Raw genomic sequence first — 25,406 nt, forward strand, 5'->3', positions numbered from 1 at the left:
TTAAGCCCCTTCAAGACATCTTTCCAGATCTTCTCAGTCAGCTTCTACTGAATAATCTACTGTCCCATAATCACAACGGTGCTAACTTACGTTGTCTAGGCCACAGGGACCACTCCGAGCATCTGGCATAGATCTGCTCATTCAATCCCCATGTCCCTCCTCTGAGTTCCCAGGAAGAACACCCTTGTTTTACAGATAAGGCCCCTGATGGGTAGAGAGGCTGACTCGGATGAGCCTCTGGAGCTGCAGTGGAGCTGGGGCCCGTCTCCATCCAGAGCCTTATCTTAGCATTTATAACTTATCATCATCATCATCATCATCACAGCTGCTTATGTATCCATTTACCCTGTTAGAGTCTGAGCTCTTGAAAGCCAGAGGCTAAGACTTGTCACCGTGTGAGCTCAGCACTGCTAGTGCTGGGGCTGTCCACACAGCATGGGGAGAGGTATTGTAGTTCAGTAGTGAAAAGAATAGACTCTGGAGGCTGAGGTCCAAGTGGAATCCCAGCTCTGCCATGCATTAGCCGTGGGCCCTGGAAAAGATGCTCTATCCCTTAGTCTTAGTGTCCTCCCCTGGAAAGCATGGAGAATGATAGTACTGCCTCAACAAGGCTTTGTGAGACGTGATTGAGTTAAAGTCTGTGAAGAGCTCAATGCAGGGTCTGGCATGTGGAACTCCCTATGTGCTATAAATTATTAGAGCAGACATTTGATATGGATGAATCTTGTTGAATTCAGAATCCGGGGATTCAAACTGACATATCTCAGCTTTTTAAGTTTTAAAAAAACCGTCTAGTTAAATTGTTAACATTTTACACTCAGTTATCTTTAGAATAAAGGAGGTGTAAGATTAGCTGGTGACCAGCAGTGGTAAGATAGGCATTGACTCAGACATGTGATATACCCTTCTAATCCTGGCAAATATTCTGATGAGTAACACACAAAAACCAAACAGATTTCAAATAACTGAATCCCAATTTTATATTCAGTAAGATGAACAGGTAAATTTCCAATGAGAAAACACGACTATTACCCTTAATCTATGTTTCCTACATCTAAGTTCTAGGAGATATTCTTATGCCTTTGAGTCTCCTAACTTCTGCTAAGATGATTCCCACAGTATCCCTGGAGGAATTTTGTTTGCTATTACAGTGGATGCTTCACTCTCCAACTGGTTGAAGTTAAAAAAGATGACAATCTTTTAAAATTTTGCAGAAGGTTGTATATCAAGGTTATGATAGAGAATCTAATCTTCAATTGCAACATTTTCTTTATTGGTAATTTGACTGGATTTTCATAATTTTGATTTATAGGAAAGTGGCCAGTCCCAAGTAAAAGGATTCCCTGATCCTCTGTGAATTGCATTATCCACTTATTTGTTTAACACGTGTTTACTGAGTGCCTGCTATGTGCCAGGTACTGTTCTAGTTACTGGCGCGCTTTCCACTTTTATTTGAAAATAAAACTGACCATGATACTTACATTTTCTTGCTAACCAATCAAAATCAGATGAAAAGCTGAACAATCAGAATGGGTAAATTAAGGCAGTTGACAGCTTAGATACCATAACAGTTTACGAGGAAACTAAGTAGGAGTAACTAAAGTGGATCCCAGGTGTGAGTCTTCTGTTCTCTATGGCCTTTCCCGTCTCAGACTTAAGCTCCTGTACTCACTGCTGCCCCCTGGTGGCAGCCCTTGCACCTCCCAGGCACGGCCGCCTGGCCAGGACAGGCAGCCTTTGCAGCCTCTTCCTCTGGGCCCCATCAGCCTCCAGCTTTCACTACCTGTGGGTTTAGATTATTATAAGGTTTCCAGATTTTCAACAGATTTTAAGGTTTGTGATTTCGAGGAAAATAATCACCATTCCCAATAATTCTTGGGAATTCCTGAAATGATATTATTCTGTATTTTACAAATGCTTTATTTACATATTTTTAAATAGTAGCAAGTGACCATAATAATGAACTCTGAATCATTTTTCTCCCATAGGATTTTACTAAAAGTTCATAGATTTTCTTTATTATTATGAAAAATTGGGACAAAATTATATGTTTTAATGACATGTTAAAATTATCTCTACCTGACATTGACATTTTATAATAGAAAACATTATTAAAAGAAGGGAATATTAAAATAAAACAAATGTTAACTAGATATTACTTGAAAATGTAAACATTATGTTCTATATATTTAATGTTTAAAATTAACCTTCTTGTATTTTAACACAAAAAATATTAGTTGCCCTAACGCACAGTCTTTTATTTTGCATTGATGTTTATTCACTTATTAAGAATGCATCTGAAGCCATCATCAAGCTGGGCATTAGAATACATACAGCTTCATATAAGCTCATTTCCTTTTTTAATAATTTTGGTTTTCCTATTGAAATCAATATTGCTTTTACACAATCAGATTTTAGATCAGTTTCTCATTTCCTAAGGGAGTATGCTTCAGTAATGTTCACATTTTCTTCTTCTTGCATTTCATCTCTTCACATATTCACAAAGAACTGTGTAGTCTAGAACAATATTCAGATATGGAAAATGCCAGGAAATATTGTTGGGGCATATGAATGACACAACATTAGAGTCTGCTAGCAGAGTAACAGTACTGCACGAATCATGAGTTGCAGTTGCTAATTTAAGGATTTGTTTGGCTTTCCAAACTTATTACTTTTTTGTTTTGCTTTCCAAACTTATTACTTTTTTTGGGAGAAATGTGATAACACATTGAGTGCTCTTACAAGAATGCTGGGCATAAACTAGTGCGCAGTAAGGGGTGCTGCTGTTCTGGATTGTTCCATGACGGCTGCACCTTTCACTCTTCAGGGAGGGGCTGGGAGTGCTGCTGAGTGCTGGGGTAATCTAGCCCGATTCAGCAGTTGGGGAGTGAAGAGGGAACCAGGTTCACGTGGGGACAACCCAACTTCCTCTGGACAAGGGAGATGTTGGAGGAGACCAGTCTGTTTGGCAGGGTAAGGACGAGTATGTCAAGGTTCCAGGGGAAAAGCCATGTCCTGCTTCAGGCTTTCTGAGAACGACTCATGAGTGGAGACACATGCAGCTGAAAATCTCCCTACCCGTCTGTGCTTGTCTAAGAACAAGACGCATACTCTCTTACATGGAGGCCCTTCAAAGGCTTTGTTTCATTTCTAACAAGAATGCTGCAAGAACTGTTCCTTCTGTTTTCTCACATATAACTCAGAATTTCAGAGGCGATGCAGTTACACCTCCAGAAGTAGGGAAATAGAACATTCCATGTTTCTGTCAACAGACTCTCCTGCTAGCCTACATTTGCATTGCCATTCAATACTCCTACTTGGCTGAGGCACAGTGAGACTTTTCAACTCTATTCAGAATTACTAAATAAAAAAGTAAACCTCTGGACCTGTTGAAACAATTCCTACTGCAAGTAGCAAAATGCAATTGCTCATGTGTGGGTATTTATTATGTGCAACAACTTGGATGTGTCTCCAGAGAATTATGCTAAGACAAAAAGAAAAAGCCTATCTTGAATGGTTACATATTGTATGATTCCTTTTTTTTTTTTTTTCTTTTTGAGACAGAGTCTTGCTCTCTCGCTGAGGCTAGAGTGCCGTGGTGTCAGCCTAGCTCACAGCAACCTCAAACTCCTGGGCTCAAGCAATCCTTCTGCCTCAGCCTTGTGAGTAGCTGTGACTACAGGCATGCACCACCATGCCCGGCTAATTTTTTTTTTTTCTATATATTTTTAGTTGTCCAGCTAATTTCTTTCTATTTTTAGTAGAGAAGGGGGTCTCACTCTTGCTCAGGCTGGTTTCGAACTCCTGAACTGCGACGATCCTCCTGCCTCGGCCTCCCAGAGTGCTAGGATTACAGGCGTGAGCCACCTTGCCCAGCCAGCCTATTGTGTGATTCTTCAAATGACAAAATTCTAGAAATAAAGAACAGATTGCCAGGGCTTAAGGAAAGGGTAAGGGTGGGAGGGATATGGGTGTGGCACGTAGGGCTGTGTTTGCACAAAACAAGGACTCAATGTCCATCATTTCTTTTGCAGGGCTCAGTGCTTTGTCCACGATATTTTGACTTTTGAATAACTATTAAATAAATATGTATAGTTATTTTATAACTAAATTATCAATTTTACTTTTGTAACTAAATTATCAAGACATTGTTTTGCAAATGATTGAAAGTAATTTACATTGAGGGCTTATAAAAGCTATCATTTAGAGATTTTCTTCTTTTGGACAAAAAGACCAAATTCCAACAGGAAAAATATATACAAATGAAATGTAACAATAGGTTGTACTTAACATTTTCTTTTTTAGACAAAATAAATAAAATATAATAAATAAAATGCTTACAAATAAAATGCAACAATGGAAGTTACATATTTAATCAAACATCAAATAAATGTTTGTAATGCCACATGGGACAAGGCAGTAGCACAGAACTAGGAGTTAAAATATAAAGGGTATAATGGAGTACTACTCAGCTATAAGAAATAATGGCGATATAACACCTCTTGTATTTTCCTGGATAGAGCTGGAACCCATTCTACTAAGTGAAGTATCTCAAGAATGGAAAAATAAGCACCACATGGACTCACCATCAAACTGGTTTCGCTGATCATCACCTAAGAGCACATTCAGAAATAACTTTAATCGGCTGTTGGGCAGATGTGGGAGAGGAGGGGATGGGTGTATATATGCATAATGAGCGTGATGCACACTGTCTAGGGGATGGACACACTTGAAGCTCTGACTCGGGGTTGGGGGGTGTTGGCAAGGGCAATATACATAACCTAAACTTTTGTACCCCCATAATATGTTGTAATAAAAAAAAAAAGAATATAAAGGGTATTAGCTAAACTCTGCCACTGATAATTTAGCAGCCTTTCAAGTGTCGCTTGATTTCTTTATGTCTCTATGAAATGAAGTTATTGGGCTAGAAGAACACTTGGTTCTTTTCTAGTTCTGACATCTTGTGGTTACATGAATGCTGGATGACTGAGCATTGGGCTTTTCCATCCACTAATCCTTCCCACTGAATTCATGTGGGCTGAGTCTCTGAATCAATCATCGGGTGACCAACATCACTGTGGCTTCCTATGCTGCATTTGACACCAGCTTCTTCTGTTTTCTGTTCCCTTAGTCCCGCTGTCCCTATTAGTGTAAAGATTAATCCTGATGATGGGTAACTCTTCATGAAAATCAGCTGGGTTCATTTACTTAGAACTAAGCTTGTTTTGGTATTAGATGTGTTTAAATTTCTAACCTCAACTATGAGCCAATTTTTGTCTCACATTCTTCTCCACCCTGTTCTTTGTTTCATAGAGAATTTTAACCTTTATCTGAAGGGAATGATTTGAAAAGAAAACAGAGATAGAAGGGATGGGCAAATCATCACAATTATGAGGTCCAGGGGGTCCTGACTGAGATTAGCCTGACAGCTGGGACAAAGGAGGCCTGAGAGAAACAGCTGCAGGAAGAAGTTACAAAGTCAAGGTCAAGAGGAAGACCTCAGTGTCTATAAGACACTTTTTTGTTTTTATTGAAGTAATTATTAGTGCCAAGACATTGTAGATCAGTAATGTATACTGAGCACCTGTTATGTCCTAGGAACCCTGTTAAGCATTTTATAAACATTATTTCATTTAGTAGATTAACCCAATTACACAGGTACTATTATTAATTCCTTTTTACAGATAAAGAAATTGAAATTTAGAAAGATTGGGTACTTTGTCCCAAATCCCAAAGCCAATGAGAACAAGGATTTGAAACCAGATTTCTGGGCTCTAAAGGGCCCTGGTGATTATGTAAAACATTACATTTCTTCCCAAATATCAATGGCCACCATTATCTGCTGAATGATTACTATATAAGACTATATGAGAAAGGTTTAATAATTGACCAATACCATATTGCTAGTTCATGGTGGAATCAGAATTTAGCAACTATTTGATTCTAAATGTCAAGATCTTTCTAGTATAAAGGTACTTTGAAAGGAAAGTCATTGAAAATGTTTCTATGTGGCTGATTTATAACCAATTGATATTAAGGCACCTCCCCAGATATCATCAAAATGTAGGCAAGCTGTTTGTTATGACGGACAAAGACCAGACACTAGTATCCTCTAGGGAACTTAACAACTTTTCCTTACAACTGTCCAAGGCAGAAGGCACATATTTTCAACCTACGGAGTCTCATATGGTTTACTGTGGATCATGGTAATTAATAATCATATACTGAAATGATGTTCTTTAAAACCATCAACCCCCTTTTGGCTGGTTTTCATTAACTCAATAAGGCTCTGAGTTTGATATGTCCCCTAGGCTCCCCCCAGGCCAAGACAGCTCTAACCAGCTTGACTGAATATCAGGTGTGCTTATAAGTTGTATCCCCATTATTAAGGGACAGTGTAACAAAAGGAAACTGTGATAACTGAATGTAATACATGATCCTTGACTAGTTTTTGGATCCTGAAGGAAAATGTCGTAAAGGACATTAGTGGGACAATTAGAACAAATTATAAATAGATCATATATTATACTCATATTTTGTCAGTGCTAAATTTCATGAATTAGATAATTGTGCTGTGAGTTTGCGAAGGAGTGACCTTATTCCTAGAAAACCATATTGAAGTATTTTGGGATAAAATGACATTATGTGCAAAAATTATTTTCACATTTATCCTAAAAATGTACCAATATATATAACAAGAATGATAAAGTCAATAAAGGAAATTATTTTTAAAATAGTGAATAAAGGACATATGGGAGTTCTATGCACTGTTTAGCAGCTCCCCTAAAAGTTTGAAACTATTTTCATATGTAAAATTAAATCAAAACCAGCCTAAACTGGTTCTGTGGTTTCACATTTAGTATATTTTTCAAGGCCTGATGAATGTTTAAAGAAATGACTTCACAAAAAAGCAAGCAAAAGTCATAATATTCTCATGAAATCACTTCAAGGTAGCACCATGGCAGCTTACAAACATTTTTATAAAACTCAGAGATGTCCATTTTTCAAAAACTAAATTCTTATGAAAATAACACATGGCATTAAATAAATGTTCTAAAAGCAGCACTATACCTTCGGCACAGATATTTCATAAGATGATAAAGTTGACTTTCTAGTGAATTGGGGTTTATCCTATATGTTTATGTATTTGACTATGTTTCTCTGGGATAAACCCACCACCCAGAGTCTAAGGGCCAGTTAAGAGACATGATCTAGATTTGTCTTAAGCCCCCACAGAGAATTTTGTGGCCTTGTGTTCAGAGAGATGCCATCTCTACTCTTCCACAGAATGTCAGAGTGATAATTGGGCTGTTCTCCCTCATTTGTGTCTTGACTCAGGATATTATCTTCCAGGATGTCACAGTCCTCGTGTGCTACAAGAGAAAGCTTTCACATCCTCCTGGCAGTCACTGAATTTTGGTATCCAGAAAATTTAGCTATCACCTCTAATTCTCTTTCCTATATATCCTTTCACCAACAGAATAGGAAGACTCAAACACATCTCCAGGGCACAAAAAACAAAAAACAAAAAAACAAAAAAACAAAAAAACAAAAACCTCCCAGGATAAATCAGCAAATGAAACTCTAATGGGGAATTTGTGTTTTATGTAAAACTGTAACCTGGTTATTTAGCATACTCAGAGAAAGCCACCTGAACATAGGTGTCTAGTTGACGTTACACATGTGCAATGGCACTTCTGAACATCCAAGCGAAGTTGGATACTCAGAAAGTTACATGCATCACTAAGGGAAAAGGCCTTTTGAGTTCATCAATCCCTCCTAAATTATGGGAAGAAATGGCTAAAATTCCCTACCTTGAGTTGCCTCTATTTTGAGTTGGTTACAAGAATTTAAGAAAACACTCTACAGCCAGAAGTATGTATCCTAATAAGAAACTAAAAAAGGAGGAAGGAAACAGAAAAAAGAAAAAAGGAAAAACCCAGTAGACATTTAGAGAATGCCTATCTGAAATCTGACATCTCTGCCTGAACAGTGAATTCCAACTTCTGTCACATAGTTTGGTTTTCCTAGAGCTCAAAATACTTCTTGCCATGTGGACATGAGCACAGTTAGATATTTATAACTGCAAAATTGAATTCTTCATGGTAAAATTTCTGACCTGTATTTCTTGTAGCACATGGGCTAATTAATAAGATACCCTTTAACTTTTCAAGGTTTTAAGAATTATTGTCAACATGGTCTTTTTACAAATAATGGAATACAAATAATGTCTAGAGGCTCAGGACGAGTCAATATAAAACAGATATTTTCTGTTTAATTCTGTAATGTCTTATTTATACAATGAAGATTTAATTTTCAAATATTTAAACTTGCTTCTGGCTTTTGTCTTCTTCTGTACTCAGCCCTCTTTGTTATACATTTAAAAAATGTTCTGGTGGGATGCCATTACAGTATTAACTTGTCAATTAATTTGCACATGATTTTAAACACATCTTTTAAAAATGTCTTTTAAAAATGGCACTATCTTGTTTTAGGAAAACACAACCCTCCTCTATATTTTGATATTTTCTCATTTCAATGTCTAAAAACCTTTCAGTTGTCCCCAAGACTTTGGTTCCTACAGTTTTCAAACAATAATTATGTCCCACATTTTACAAAGGAGTCCACATTGCAAATCTTATAGGCCCACACAAGTTTGAGAAACTCTCAAAATTGGAGTTGAAATTATTATTAGGCTAAGAAGCTAACGAATTTCATTTATTCTTACACCATTAAACTCGACTGTGGCAGCTAGTAGCATGTCTAAACAACAGTGTTGCTGCAGTACCTGTTAATGTAAAACGATAAATAATTATTTATATAAAATCTGAATCTGCAAAAAACGTTTCCCTAAGTGAACTAAAAACATGTGTCGTAGTTAGTTTTACACAGAGGGCATTTTTCTAGCTGCTCCCTTTTGATCCCAGATCTCTCCTTAGAACCCTATGTGCTCCTTCATTGCAGGAAACAGCATCTTCCAACATGGATTTCTCAATGATAATCTGCTCAAATAAATTTTGAAAAAACACTGTATTAAAACAAAACTAAACAGGTTGCAGGACTTCTCAGAACCTGGTCCTCGAATATGCTGCCAATATGCAATTTGAAACTTCAAGTGAGGAAAGCACATTGAATAGAATTTCTTCAAATTGTTTTTCAATGGAACATGTCCTGAGAGATTATGTTGTAGAACCTCTTTGCCTCTTAGTCACTGCAAATCTGCTCATCATTAAGGTTCACATCCAGTCAAATTTTCTTCAGGAGGCCATTCCCAATTCTCTCAGACTTCATCACTATGCATTTGTCACGTAACTGCACTCCTATGGTTTCCAGAATCCTCACTTCTATTTTATGTCCCCTCCTTTATTTGGGGGCAGGGATTATCTTTGGTCTTCATTAAATTAAAGCACCTTGAGATGAGGGACCATTCACTATTCACCTATTTTCTACAACACCTAACTAGTGCCCAGCCCAGAACTTTGTAGGAACTCAGTAATGCTTCCTGAAGGACTGATGCCATCGATCTCAAATACGTGCCGTTGGTATCAAGAATTCCTCTGGAAAATGTTTCTTTACCCATTTGAGAATGGGTGGATTAGGCTTTTATATTAAATGTATCTTTACGCTCAATTTAATGCTGTTTTTGAGTGACAAGGAGAGTAAATCACCAAAACCAAAAATTCTACTTAAAAAAACTTCAAACTTAACAAGAGTCTTGCAAAGTTGTTTTTATTAAGCTTCATATTCAGCTTACAGCTAAGTGTTTCAGGCATTACTTCATTTGACAAGCAAACATGGATCTAGGAAACATTTCAAGACACTCCAAGGACTTCATAACTACTGGGAACAGAGCAACTCACTCTGCAGGTAACATGTATGTTAAGTACTTCAAGGAGTTATTAAGGGAAAGAAGCTAAATGACAGCTGGTCCTCTTCTATGAAATGGTTATCCTAGACAAGTAGCTACAAATGAAAGCACATGACTATGACAGAGCTTCAAAGATTTGGCATCCAAATCCATCCTTTTTATTTAGGATGGGACCTGGGATCACATATCAGAAAGCAAATGATTCAGAATAAGCTATATGTCATGTTTTCTATGGATAGTATTAACACTCATAATTAGCTTATGTTTTAAGCAAATCACGAAAACAACAATTTTGTATTGAAAACCCACTCTGTTAGTGACTATAGAAGAAGGTTTTGAAGACTTTCTCTCCACTCTTGTAGTTTTTTTATGAGTTCTTCTGGGAGATTTTCACTGTGACTGTCTTGACTTCTGTATATTCATGGAGACCATATTCTCCCCTAGAGAGAGGGAAAAAAAAATACTCATTTACACCATTTAGCATAGAGTGCAAATGTACTATAGTCTACGATTGGTACAAGTTTGTTCTTGCTTATCTGGCTAGGAACAATGGAAAATATTTTCTGTGTACAGAGCATTTTATATAGTAACTAGCCATCCAAAACTGCCTGGTCTTTCATAAATCTTCTGGTGGGGAATATTTTTTAAAAATCTCTTTCATTTTAAATAATCACGTAGCCCGGGCGTGTCAGCTCACCCTGTAATCCTAGCACTCTGGGAGGCCAAGGCCGGAGGATAGCTTGTGTTCAGGTGTTCAAGACCAGCCTGAGCAAGAGCGAGACCTTGTCTCTACTAAAAATAGAAAAAGTTAGCTGGGCCCAGTGGCGCATGCCAGTAGTCCCTGCTACTCAAGAGGCTGGGGCAGGAGCATTGCTTGAGCCCAGGAGTTTGAGGTTGCAGTGAGCTTTAATGCCACTACATTGTAGCCAGGATGATAGAGCAAGATTCTGCCTAAAAAAAAATTTAAAAAAAAAATCATGTACTCACAGTTGATTTTTGTAGAAATTGTCCATTTTTTACATTATCCTACTTTATTTTATTTTATTTATTTATTTATTTATTTATTTTATTGAGACAGAATCTCACTCTGTTGCTTGGGCTAGAGTGCCATGGCATCAGCCTAGCTCACAGCAACCTCAGACTCATGGGCTCAAGCAATCCTCCTGCCTCAGCCTCCCGAGTAGCTGGGACTACAGGCATGTGCCACCATGCCTGACTAATTTTTTCTCTATATATATTTTAGCTGTCCATATAATTTCTTTCTATTTTTTGTAGAGACAGGGTCTCGCTCTTGCTCAGGCTGGTCTCGAACTCCTGAGCTCAAATGATCCGCCTGACTCGGCCTCCCAGAGTGCTAGGATTACAGGCGTGAGCCACCACGCCCGGCCCTACTTAATTTTAAAAAGCTCTATCTATTCAAAAGACAATTCAGCCCAATCTATTCACTACTATAAAACATATTTTCCTTATTCAAATTTCCCTTCAGGTTTATATTTTAGTTTCAAAAATAACTTATTCATGTAATTTAAAATTTTAGAGTCTACATCAATAATATTTAAACAAATGAGAATCATTCCTCTCACACTGATGTTTTCTGAGATAAGGCAACTAATTGACTTATTTAGGGGCATATTCAAATAACTGGAGTGTCCTTATATTTGCACAGTTATCACAATCACCGCTTTATGCTTTTCACCTCCTTTCTGGAGGTGTTTCCCACATGGATTTCATTCATACATGCAGCAAACAATCTAAAAGTAAGAAATATTTCAATCACCAGTGTAAAATGCTTAATGCAGACCCTCATGAATAGTAGGAGCTTAACAAATTATATTTCCCTCCTGCCAGCACCTTTCTGCACTTACGGGGGTACAGCCAACATTTAATAAGCTATTGGGTGGTATAAATTCTCCAGGAAAGAAGAGGAGCAGGTTTTATTTAAGGTGGTAACTGTGAGTTAATTTCCTAGGGGTAAAAACCATTTTTATGAATATCAATACAAAGTTATTCTTACATTTCTCGTCCATGTCCAGACATCTTGAAGCCACCAAAGGGGGACTGGACAGACGACATGAGATAGCAGTTCACCCTGAATAGAAGTACATTATAGATGATACTTAACATATAAAATAACATTTATTTGGCAATTTTAGAAATTTAGAAAGCTCAAGAACTGCGTTAATTTCATTATGAAATATTGCAACAAAAAAGCAGCACTATAAATTAGAATGTGGAAGTATATGGATATATACCACCTAGACACAAAGAAAATGATACACATATGTATGTATGTATATGTGTATAGCTTTTTGGGCAGGATATCATGTCCCTGAGAAGCCATAGTTAGAATTATAAAAGTTAGAATTCTAGAATAGCTCGTATGCCATAGGAGAAAGGATATGGCTTACTGAAGACAGGAATTTGTTCGATGGGTGTTCCTTTATTCCTTACTGCCTATATTCAATAAGCTTTGCAGTTCTCTTGAGGTTTGTGTACTTAATAGCTTAGATTCAATTTTCTTTTGCAACTGCAATATGTATCATATGAATCAGTTCATTTTTCCCCCATTAATTGGTTCCATAAATTACTTAAACAGAGGCCTTGGTAGAGGTTGGACTTAATTATCAATCTGTTAATTCCCTGTCATATGTCATAAAATATTTAAAGATGTTTATAAAAACAAATGAAATTACAAAAATATTAATAGTTGGAATTCAAGAAATAATTACAATAAAAGAATAAGATGGGGCAAATAAGAATGCAGTTATGCAGACCATGAATAATTTGTTTAGCAGTAAATTTCCTGGTGGCCAAAGTTAAGAGCAAAATCTTATTACCTACATGATTCTCGTTACACACAAAAGGAAAAATTATTTTCTAAAGGAGAAAACAATGTTCTTTTTAAATAATTTTACCTCCCTTTATGCTATTATAATAGGTGGACAAACAGTGTGACTTTCAGAAAAATTGTATTATATTTCGAAGATTTTAATCATTATTCTGGTCTGGAAATAACATTCAAATATTTTCTCAGTTACAACACTTAGTATCTTAATTCTCAGCATTTTACATTCTCACTGGACCACAGAGTTACTCATGTCTCCCATCCTGGAGTAATAGTTCTTTTAATAAATTTACACTTTTAAAAGCAGCTTGTCTTAGCTTTGTTTAATACTTATTTACATTGTAAAATCACACACCTACTTTGAAAATGTGGGTAAAATCCCAGCAACTCTGAAATTCAATCATTGTTCTAAAAACACCAAGTAGCTATTAGGATGGGACAATGCCACAATATTATTAAGCTCTAGGATATAAAGCAATAAAAATATGTTCCCCTCTGTCTTAATTGTACAGATACTCCTGACTGGGAATTCCTAAGACACCCAGTGAAATGTTAGAGCAAGCTTCTTTATCAATTAAGCATGTGACATTCTGTTTTTCCAAAATCAAAAAGCTGAAATTTGTCTTTTGTTTGTTGGTTTTGTTTTGTTTTTTTAAGGCAGTAACTGCTTTTCTAGCAAGCCATATATTTCCAAATGAAAAATCCAGGTCTAAAAGGGTTTAAAGTAACCTGTTATTGTGCTTAACACTGAAAACGCTGCATTGCTTAGGGTTGACTTACCACACTGTCCCAGCCTGCAGAGCAGAGGACACTGTTATGGCTTTATCAAGGTCTTTGGTAAAGACTCCTGCTGCTAACCCATAGTGAGTATTGTTTGCTCTCTTGATCACGTCATCTACAGATTTAAACTTCATGATTTGCTGCACTGGTCCAAATATCTATACCACAAGAAATGGATTAAATAAATCAAAATGTTAGGTTAAAACTAAATATTTCACATGATACTGCAATTTTTTTAATAAACTTTCCTAAATGGATTAAGATTTTGCTTCTGTTTTCAAACCTATGTATAAGAATCCAAACAAGTAGCTGCAGAAATGGTAGGTGAGAATAGGTCACGGTCATGTCTTAAGTTCTCTTTGGAACAAGATAGGGCACAAATAATTAAGGCAATGTTCATTTTCTAGACGTTGGAATGAAGCTTGCAAGAACTTATAATTGTGGATCAAATCATTAACTTCAGAATTTCTTTTTCATTTAGGGCCATTTAAAAATCTCTCCCTAGTTTTCCTCATCTTCCAAATTACTACATATAAACAATGAGCTCCAGAAAATGATTGATAATAGTAATTGTCTTTTAAATAACAGTATACTATTGGTTGAAATATTAACTATTTTACTGTACTTAGATATTTTCATAATTACTCAAGGTAGGTAAAACAACATGAATTTTTGTTCAGATTCTATTTTGTAGCCAAATCTTATGCACCTTACACATACTAAACAGAATGGTTTATTACTGCAAGAGCTTAAATCCTGAAACACCCTGTATCAATCAAAGCTTGAGTTCATTGACAATGGCTATAGTTGCAGAAAATAACTAAAAATCACAATTTGCTTATTTTAGCCTAAAGTACTCTCACTTTTGCTAGACTCTCTAGGTAGTGCAGTCCAAACTCAAGTTATTCTGTATCTCAGCCCCAGACAGGAGAAAGATAATTGGATTTTTTCTTAAAAATTATGCACTTACATTATATTTCAATAAGACATTTATTAAAATTAAATAAAAGAGGGGATTTCTCTGAGTGTTTCCAGAATTTTCTGGGAAACATAAATGAGAGGAGGCAAAAGTCAGAAATGACAAATGGTTTTCTGGTTTTCATTACTGCTTTAAGTGTTAGAGGGGTAGGGGGTACGAGTCAATAGAGGCTGAGTGCATATTCTAAGGTCGTAAATCTAATCATGAGATTGTAATCTAGGAACCAGACATACAGCAGCTGCTGCACTAAACGTGTTCATATTTTACATAATTTTAATTGAACTTAGCACATGGCTCCAGGCTTCCACTTTGAAGTTAGCAAGCTCGCTGTTCTACTATGAATAATGTGTGAACATAATGACTGTTTCTTTGACTGAAGACCTTTTTCCTAATCCTTTCTATCTGGTATCAATCAAGATATACAAGAACAACAGTACTGATCTTTCTAACTAATTTAGTATATCTTAGTTAAATATTTGGTGAGCATATATATACATGCATATATGTATGTATATATAATTTACATATTATATACACACATAAACTTACTAAATATTTAAATACAATATACAAAATTAGGGGACTAACAGCTGAAAAACACAGGGCCAAGAGCACATGGATGATGGGGAGTGATATTGGGATGAATGCTGTTTTCAAATATATAGATGGCTGTTATGTAGAAAAAGTTCCTAGGGCAAATATGGAACCAGCAGGTAGAACATAAGTACTTATTTATTTTTTTTTTTTTTGTGGTAAGAACACTTAAAATCTACTCTCTTAGCGATTGTGAAGTATGTAACATGTTATTAATTACAGTCACCATCCTTACAATAGATCTCTTGCATTTATTCCTTCTAACTGAGCTTTTCTACACTTGACCAACAACTCCCACCCTCACACCCCACTCCCCAAGCCCCTGGTGACCACCATTCCACTCTCTGCTTCCATAAATTTCACCTTTTTAAGTTCCACGTATAAGTGAGATCATGCTGGATTTGTCTTTCTGTGCCTGGCACGTGTCACTTAGCACAGTGTCCTCTAGGTTCATTTATGTTGTCACAAATGACAGGATTTTTCCCCTTTACTTTAAAGCTGTGAAGGAAGCACCTAGAAATTGCTCAGCACCCTGATCTGTTTGGCTGAAAATTTTTGGCTGGCCCAATGGATTCCTTACTACTTTTAGCCTTGATCACAAATAAACCTTCATGAGAAATAAAGAAAGAAATAAACATTTTGAAAGATGTTCAAAGAAGTGAGAATCTTATAGGGACACTCTGTATACACACATGCAGACAAAGCAAGGCAACAACAGGACAGAATGAAACCATTTACCTCCTCTTTGGCGATGCGCATGTCATCTCTAACATTAGAGAAAATTGTGGGCTGGACAAAGTAGCCTTTGTTCCCCCAGGGGCCTCCGCCACATTCCAATTTGGCCCCTTCTTTCTTCCCACTCTCAATGAGATCAAGTATTTTGTCATGTTGTTCCTTGTCAATCTGTTTGAAAAATATCACATGAAAAGGCAAAAAAAGACACTATAAAGATAACACATTGCTGGACCTGTTAGTGAGGGTTTCAAAATGCTAAGATAGTGTTATTAAGTCAAACAGTGAATCAAAACAGCTAACAGAGGCTCAGATTCATTCTTTGGGTAGATTTTCTTCTCATGACTTTTTAGAGAAGAACTCTTAAAGATGGATAATTGTGTTTAGTATTTATTTAACAGTTATACAAGAAAAACATGTCAGTACTGCAAACTTTTCACACAGTTGTCATTTATTCACTGTAGAAGAAATGCCTGTTAACAATCTAATACATTCACATAGAAACTGTAGTCCCAATTGAAATATTAATAAAAGAAGTGAATGGAGACAAAGAGAACTTTGATGCTGGGTTTAAGTAGATATGGCAGTTGGAAAGCAGATGCTTTTAGATTTGTCTCAGAAGACTCCTGTGCCTATGTTTGAATCTCCCCGTTCCTGAACCGTCCCCTCTGGGCTGGTCCAGGCCCTTGGATATCACATTCTGACTGTAGTTCGGGCATCCCCTCAGTTCAGGTCACATTGGGACAGTCAGTAAGTTCGATTCCAATTCCTGGCCTCTCCTGATTGTGACCATCGTGCTCCATTAAATGGGCCACATCTAAATATATGACAATATTACAAAACTTAAATGGTCTTTCAAATATATTTTTATAAGAAAAAAATGAGTCCAGAGTTCTGGTTGTGAACACCAGAAACACATTCCTCTTCCCCATGCACTGGCATTGGGAGTCTACATTTTGTTTCAATTCCTGCTTTGGGAGGTTGAATGATCGGGTAACTCTCTGTCCAAATCATTGGTAAAACTGCCTGTCTCAGGTATGGAGGGGGTTAAGGATTAAAGACAAAACAGGAGATCCAGGAGTTAAGGTGGGGATAGCATCTCTTTCCAGTTTAACTTCTCTGTTCTCATTACTTAAAAAGTGTTCTTGGCCGGGCGTAGTGGGTCACGCCTGTAATCCTAGCACTCTGGGAGGCCGAGGCGGGTGGATCGCTCGAGGTCAGGAGTTCGAGACCAGCCTGAGCAAAAGTGAGACCCCATGTCTACCAAAAATAGAAAGAAATGATTTGGACAGCTAAAAATCTATATAGAAAAAATTAGCTGGGCATGGTGGCGCATGCCTGTAGTCCCAGCTACTCGGGAGGCTGAGGCAGTAGGATTGCTTAAGCCCAGGATTTGAGGTTGCTGTGAGCTAGGCTGATGCCATGGCACTCACTCTAGCCTGGGCGAAAAGCGAGACTGTCTCAAAAAAAAAAAAAAATGTATTCTTTATCCTCTTCTTTGACTTTGCAAATCTTCCAGGCCCCAACTCTCATATTTAACTATTCATAGATTAAGTGCTATTCGAAACCAGAAACTATCTTCTAAAATTTGGCACAATATTTGATGCAGTGCTGTTCAATGCTCTTTAATGCACCATATTTAATAGAATATTTCAAAAAGAAAACCTTCTTTCATTTCTCACAGATAAAGGAAGTTGTAGTGTGGCGTTAAGAAGAGATATTTAAATTGAATACAATCAGACTAAGTAGGTAGTGTTAGAGACACTCTGCTTGGTTAAGATAGTCTAGTGTTTCAGTAAATACTCAAGGATCCATGTCCTATTCCAAGATATTAATCTGACTATGCCCTCCACGTGATATTTTGGTGTTTATTACAAGATATGTTTCCCAAGTCATAATGTTTCCCTGTCTGTGGGCAGAGTGGATACCCGGTGACAATCCAATCCCTGCATATGTACTAGAGAAAGAGGCTGAAAGGATTTGTTTGTTGGAAAACTTAGCTGGTCACTAATTTCTAAAACTACAGGACCTCATATTTCAGTGCCTTCCTACTGACGGGGTCCTACAGCCAGCAGCTCTGCATCACTTGGTAGCAAAATGTGCTTCTTGGACCCCACCCCAGACCTGCTGAATCCTTGGGCGACTCTGTGCTAGAGCTTGGAGTAAGTGACAGAAAATTTCAGCTATACTTAGGGACACATGCAGTTTGGTTTGGATAACTTTCATTGAGCGTAAATATAAACCTTCTTCAGTAGGTGTCAGATTGACCATATGTGAACTTAGCCTTCTTTCTGGACCTCAGACACTGCTCCATGCTAGGAGTAGCCGGGGCTCTCTGCTGTGTGAGGAAATGATTGGTATCAATATTGTTGTAACAGTCTCAGAGTACACATTTTCATGTGTTTGAATGTGCAATTCTTTGATTCCTTAGGCTTGATGCGTTGAAGAAAAAGACAAATTGAGAAAAGACACTGACACATAACTGAAATTATTTAGAAACCACAGATCAACAAGAGAAATGAGAGTGAAGAAGTCATTGATCTATATGATAATTATCACCACACTGTGAAAATAGAAACATGTAATTTTTACTTAACAGAGACTTGAGCATATAAACTCAACCTTCTGATGGAAGAATTATATGGATTATCTCATTTCCCTGCAGAATGATCCCACAAGCTTGGTCTTTCTATCCCTGTTTTACCTGAGAAAATAGAGTCTCAGGAAAATTAGATTTTAAATTCAGCCTGTAACTCAAACGCCCACCTTTCCACACTCTAACAAGATGCTACTCTGCTGACAATGTTAACACAGTTTATGTGGATATCATCACTTCTTTTTCATATTAAAACACTGATTTTTCCAAGTTTTTAAGAAATGCTCAATTTTTGTCTATGAAGTCAAATAGGAAAATCACTTTACAATTGATGAAAAATATATATATATGAACACATATAATACAAATATATAAAATATACATATATGTATATGTATTGCATGTTCTAACTCCCAAATATTTTGTTTGTAATCTTTAAAATGAAAAAAAAACTTATTTTTTTTCCAAAACAAATCTCTGTGGTGATTATTTTCTCTGTAACTGTTTTGTTTTTACATTTAATGAGAAAGATTCTATAGCTATATTTAAAAAAGTCTCAGTTGACTCAGCCACCAGTGGATGAGGCAACAGACTGAAGCTCAGTGAATGAGTGTACCTTTTCCATAAGCTCTTGCTCATAACAGATGGATATTTTTAAAAATAAAGAAGCTTGGGGGCTTTTCAGTCTTGTTTCTGAAAGTTCCAACATACCTACTTATCCTACTTAGTGCAACCTGTGATAAAAATCTATTCATTTATAGTGATTAAAGTCTTACATTAATCAGAACATTGGATTATTTACTTTAGAATCCTATGAAGAAGAATTTTTAACAGTCTAGTTTAACTCCTTTCTCTTAAAAATAATGAGGTATTCCAGCCCAATTTTTGAGCCTCTGGTTGAATTGTGCAGAACCCTAATGGAGGAAAGTCTGGCCTCACCAATGTTCAGGATTAAGTATCTTGTATATTCTCTTCTCTCTTCTTTTCAGATCTATCCATCCATCAGCTATCAGCTATTGGTCAATCAAATGGCAAAGGGTTTTACTTTTAGACAGATAGATACATAGATTTTAGAGAGAGAAATAATCACAAGAGAAAACTTAGAATCCTATTCTTTTATGGAACGGGTGACCAAGTCATATTAAATTAAATATATTTCTTGGCATCCATTTGAAAAGTTATCAAATATGATAAAAATTGGCAACTACTTTTATGTACTCATTAAACTCAAAAACAAATGCAAAAAATAATGGGATCAATATAAAACAAATTACTTCATTTCCTGATGAAGATATTCTAGGGCTTTTAGGTTTTAATATTTGGCATTGCCTAAGTCCTAAGATTCTTCTATTTCGATGTCTTGGGATGGTAAGAAAAGTCCAAGATACTCTTCTAATTTACTTAGAATGTCCACTCCATGAGGTCAGGGATCATGTCCTCCTTGTTCCTTTTGGCATTGCCAGGTACCTATCTCAGGGCTTGGCTGACAGCAGTGTTCACTAAATTTTAGTTTATTGAATTTATTTTTGGCTCACAATAAGTCAAGAATAGTGTTTGGTTTCAAATCAACATCATGGAACAGTATATACGTTTAACATGAAAGAATAAAGCCTCCAAAGATTAATGTCTACACTTTAGAGCAGGATTTCTCAGCAGCAGTCCTATTGTCATTTGGGCCAGATAATTTTGTTTGGTGGCTCTCTTGTACATTGTAAGATGTTTAGCAGCATTTCTAGCCTCTACTCATTAGATGCCAGTAGAACTACCCCTCCTCACTGAAGTTGTGATAATTTAAAATGTCTCTCTAGACATTGACAGTTATCCCCTGGGGAAGGCAAGCAAAATTGCTCCTAGTCGAGAATCACTGCTTTAGAGAAAGACCTTAAAGGGCAGGAGGAAATTCAGAACCAAAGGTGTAGGAGCTTGAATAACAGACAAAGAACAGAGAACTGTGCAAGGAAGAGGGAAAGGTGAACTTTGCTAAGAGAGACACTTTTATTGATAATGGTTCAAAGAAAACTAGGAGCCCTAGGGGAATAATTGAGTTTAACAACTGAAATGAGAAGTTTGGCACAAATCCGGAAACTCAGGACCTTTTAGGACATTCATGCTACCATTAGAGGGTCAGAGTTACTGAATTTGGCAGAGGATTTAGGGGTGTGCATCTCTATGGGATGGCTGCTGAGATGGAGGATTGATTCAGAGACAGAAATGATAGGAAAGTAGAAGAACTTTGAAGTGGACAGAGAATGGTATACAGGAATCAAAAGGTGTGCAGACTGAGGAAAGCAAGAGCTTTATAGGGTTTGTTAATTTCCCTCATGTCTTTAATTTCCAGCATGGTTCTTACACTGTTCCAGGCAGGAAAACTGGTAACAAAAAACCAGAATGATTTCTTTATCCCTGGGAATTGATTTTTTTTTTAATCACCAACTGGCACAGTATTTTTACCTTGAAAGACATGTAGATGGAAAATAACCTTAATAAAATCTACACCTGAAGAGAATACTTTATTCTTGTTCCCTGAAAATGCTATTGCTTCTATTGTATACTCACCTGAGGGCCTTGATTTACCCCTGGAGTCAGAGGATTTCCAAGAACATACTTCTTAGCCCGCTCTACACTCCTCCGAACAAACTCATCGTAAATTGATTCTTCCACAAAAAGCCGGGATGCGGCTACACAACACTGGCCCTGGTGGAAGAATACCCCTTGGTGTGCGTATTCAACAGCACTGTCCACTGCAAGGAAGACATTCACATTAAAGAAGAGATATTTTCTAAAGATTATATATATTGTGTGTGTATACATGTATATATTTCTTAGAGGCAAAATGGTGATGACGAAAAGTTATGAGTTGTATAGTTAGACATGGGCTCAATCCAATCTACCTGTTAACAGCTTGGTGACAAATTAATCTTTCTGATTCTTTATTTATTGTGGAAATAATAGCCAAAAATAGCAGAATATGAAAAAATAGTGGTTATTATTATAACTTTAATATAGATATTATCAAGAATGTGGATTTTATCATAGACTAAATCTCACTTCAAATGATTTTTATAAATATCTCCATTTTTAATTACATGACTATGAATATTTCTTTCAGGCCTCATGTTTTAACCAGATAACAAAGAAATCTGAAATGTCTATTGCATTAAATAATCTCAAGAGATCTTAAATACTCTGCTCAAAAGGAAAAGTGATTTTTGTGGGGGGGAAAAAACAAAATAAACCAAAACAAACAAAGAAAACAACAGCAAAAAACCACTAATACTGAGAATCACTCACCCAACTTATGACCTCTTTCTAGCAAAGACATTTTCAAAATCTATACAAAGTGTATCATATTATTTCATATATTATGCCTATAAATTCTTATTTATTTTAGATAGTAGAATGTACCTTAAAAGGAAGAAATAGGTTGCTTCATTAGTAGATCCTAAAGAAGAATAAAGTTTTCTTTGCATTTTAATTTTTCTACATGCTGAAGATTCAACTCAACATTATAGCAACTGGGTGTTGTTTTTATTCATTTTGTAAAGTAATCACACCTGCTTAAGTTGTAGGGGGAGTGGTTTACAGAAAACCTTAGAAAAATTGAGAATCTTGTCATGTTTATAGAATGTTTAATAAGGTAGTAGGCTCCAAAAAACTTCAGTTAAGATCACAATAGCAACATAGGCCAATTCCATGCAGCATTTGTGTTTATGGCCTCAAATAAATAATGGAGCTGTGAAAGAAAGAGTTCAACATCTACTTCTGATAATTAACTAATATTTACGAAGTAATTTTGGGATTCTACTTGGTAATATAATCAGAATGAACCAAGAATATTATATAGTAGAGTCTTATCATAATTGTAGATTTTGTATTTAAACTCAACTATATTTGCTAAGGAAAAAAAAAGAATTTATTTAAATAGTAGGTGTGATCATCTTCTGGACATTTCATTTAATGAGCTTATGACACAGAGAGAAGGGAGATGGCAAATGCAAAACTGCTGTCTCCCCATTTGGTCTCAGTCTAACATGTCTCCAGGTTATCCCATTAGGCTTAATATGACATTAATAATTAAAGGCATGGAATTTTATCCATACCATGGCCCCTAAATGCCAAATGTTTATGTTATCCAGAATTTATGTGAGGAAACTGCAATCTATTCCAAAATAGGAAAAAATTGTGTTTATATTAAACTTACCTATGTTTTATAAGTTTAGGATGATTTAAGAGATGTTTAAGAGTAATTCTGTACTCTGATTAATTCCCTACACTTTGATGTTAGAAGCAAATGCTTCTTTAAAATTTAAGTTCATTGAATGGCATTATCAGACACCACAAAGGACGCAGGGTGAAGAGTTAAAGCGGCTCATACTCACAGTCCGCATCAGCAAACACAATGCAAGGGCTCTTCCCCCCAAGCTCCAGGGTCACCCTCTTCAGATTGCTTTTCCCGGCAGCTTCTTTGATCATTTTGCCAACCTGAAATGGAGCATTACACAGGGAGAAGGCTTAATCTGCTCTCACGAAGACAGGTTTATTTAGTGTTTTAAATTTATGCCATATTTGTGCGATAGTTAAACTTCACAGTTAAATTAAATTTGGGAGAAACCCTGACAGTTTTCAAGATTTGGCACCTTTAGATATAAAAGGCTCCCTTCTCCAAGCATGCAGACACAAAAGAATCAGAAAAATGCTCATCAGTAAGAGGGCAGAGATACAGAACATGAGAGCTGATTCTGATTGTCTACACAGGAGGTTATTTTTCATTTTAGTCAGAACTTCATCTCTCTATGGATTGATCAGACCTACCATGACCCAATCACAACTTATCTATTATGACTTTTCATCCCTCTACTTACACCCAGAGAACTCTACCAGCCCAACTGGCATATTCACCACCTCCTGAATCTCATCTCTCTTCTCATCATATGCCCACCCAACCTGGGCTGCCTCCACATTCTACCCTCTTTTGGGACCCAGTTCACATCTTACCTTCTCCCTGAATCCTTCTGATGACTCTAGGTAGAAACGACACTCTTCTCCTGGCCTCCCAAAGAACTTTGTGAAGACTCTTTTAGAGTCTGCCTCAGATTGTATTATTTGTATACACATAAATTTCCCAAACAGATTGTTACATCCTTGGTAGCAGTGACAATACCATAACACTGCAGACCTCTCCTCAGTAGCATCTCTCCACAGTGGGCTCACTGAACTATTGATTGACTGAGAGACTTCTCTCTCTTTCCTCCCCCGTAACACACATACACTCTGAACAGTGAAGTAGATGAAAGAAATTGGATCTGTGCTCTGCTGCTACTTCAGTTAGCTGGAAACCTACTATTCTGGTTTCTTCTTTAATACTAGTTGCCTCTATTGTCTTTAATTTTTTTTCTTTGTGGATCACTTCCCTTCAAGATTATTTTCTACCATTGTTCTTGTTTTTCTATCTCTAAAACTTGGCTTGTTTCATAATTATTTATTTTTTTATCATTTTTACTGGAGACTTAATCCACTAAAATGATCTTTGCTTTTCTTTGTTTTAAATATAATTCACTTTATTTTGCTTCTTTTATTCTCTGGGTTTATTTTTTCCTAATACACATGCCAGATTTTAATAAAAAATTCATATTCCAACTGAACAAAAGTAGATGCTTGCTAAGCATATATACAAATTTTATGTGGTTACTGAACTGCTACTATGCATTACAGAATAAAGCATTAACTAATCTAATGTTTTCGTCTTAAAGATTTCATGGTTCTAAATCAAACCTCTAAGGGTAGTTTAATAAAAATAAACTAAAAGTAGACTTTCACTGGGGAACCCATCTGAAATTTCTCTTGTGCCTCATTTTCCTTCTACAACATACTCCTAACGACTGTTTTCAAAAGTTGAATTTTCATTTAAGATGATTAAGAATTTTCTTTATTCTAGATAATACCGTTTGCCTTTCCCTCTTTGAGTTCCCTGCTTTCATTCTGCATGGTTTTTTTTTCTTCCTTTTTTTAAACTTAGGTTTACTGGAGAGACTCTATTAAAGTAGGTAACTTTTATCTTGAGAAAGGGAGTAAAATCAGAATTATTTTTCTGAAAGCTACAGATATCAAAAGACTAGTATGAAGAATGGTTAGAAGTGTGGATGAGGAAGAAAGATTATACTCTTGCTTAGTGCAAGTTTAAGTGGCCAATAAAAGGGTTGCTTGAATTTTCCCAAAAGTCTAAGCCCAGGCAAGGAAACATCCATTTTCTGCCTCATGATTTCTTTCCTTTACTTGGAAATAAGTAAAGGTTCATCGTTTTTCTCAGAGGTTTGCAATGAAGAAAAGATAAGAACTATTAAGAGGGTGGGTAAGTAGTCTATTTTATGATACTGTGACATTTCCATGTGAGGCAGAAGTAGCAAATGCTCGTGAAAACAGTGTAACTTACTGGGTCTGGCACAATCTGAGTAGGGTACTATTTTATATGAATCTCATGGGACATTAAAATTCTTACCTCACTAAAAGTGTTGTTAGAATGGGAATCTTTGCTGCGATGACCCCAAATATGTAATCTGTTGTTTGCCTTTTTCATGGTATTTGCCAAGTTCTCTGATATCTGCCCAGCAACAAACCTGAAGCTAAAAGAGAACCCAGAAAGAGGTTCCAGGGAGCATGGACCTAAGTTCCATGCATTGGAACTAACATGTTTTTCTGTGTGGCTTTTAAAACCATATTATTCACACTTAATTCTTTATACTTATTTAGAATTAGTCACTATACTGGTTTCAGTAGATAATAATGAACAAGAGTCTTTGTGGATATTCCGCAAGGGAGAGAAAGACACATAAAAAGGCCATGGGCATGCGTTCTTACAGTTGTACATCACAGCCAGTGGGAACACAGACAGGTGCTGTTAAATTCAGAGTGCTCCTGCGACTGCAGCAGTGAGGAGAAAGCCAACCAGGGATGTGTGGGGGGAGCCAGATTGGAACAGGTGGTTATGACCACTCGTGAACAGAAAGCACATGGG

General features: G+C 36.5%; 1 protein-coding gene across 1 annotated transcript in view; it reads right to left on the minus strand.

Annotated features, from left to right (window-relative positions):
- Positions 1–9,713: 9,713 nt before the first annotated feature.
- Positions 9,714–25,406, minus strand: part of LOC123646040 (aldehyde dehydrogenase 1A1-like) — a 40,200-nt gene continuing 24,507 nt past the window's right edge. Inside the window, exons 8-13 of the mRNA XM_045562663.1 lie at positions 22,774–22,876; positions 20,951–21,135; positions 15,805–15,969; positions 13,494–13,651; positions 11,883–11,957; positions 9,714–10,308 (exon numbers count right to left, since the gene is read on the minus strand). Of these exons, the coding sequence (XP_045418619.1) occupies positions 10,236–10,308; positions 11,883–11,957; positions 13,494–13,651; positions 15,805–15,969; positions 20,951–21,135; positions 22,774–22,876 (759 nt within the window). The 3' untranslated portion in view covers positions 9,714–10,235. The remainder of the gene's footprint in view (positions 10,309–11,882; positions 11,958–13,493; positions 13,652–15,804; positions 15,970–20,950; positions 21,136–22,773; positions 22,877–25,406) is intronic.

Source organism: Lemur catta, chromosome 10 (genome assembly GCF_020740605.2).
Source record: "Lemur catta isolate mLemCat1 chromosome 10, mLemCat1.pri, whole genome shotgun sequence".
Taxonomy (NCBI): Eukaryota; Metazoa; Chordata; class Mammalia; order Primates; family Lemuridae; genus Lemur; species Lemur catta.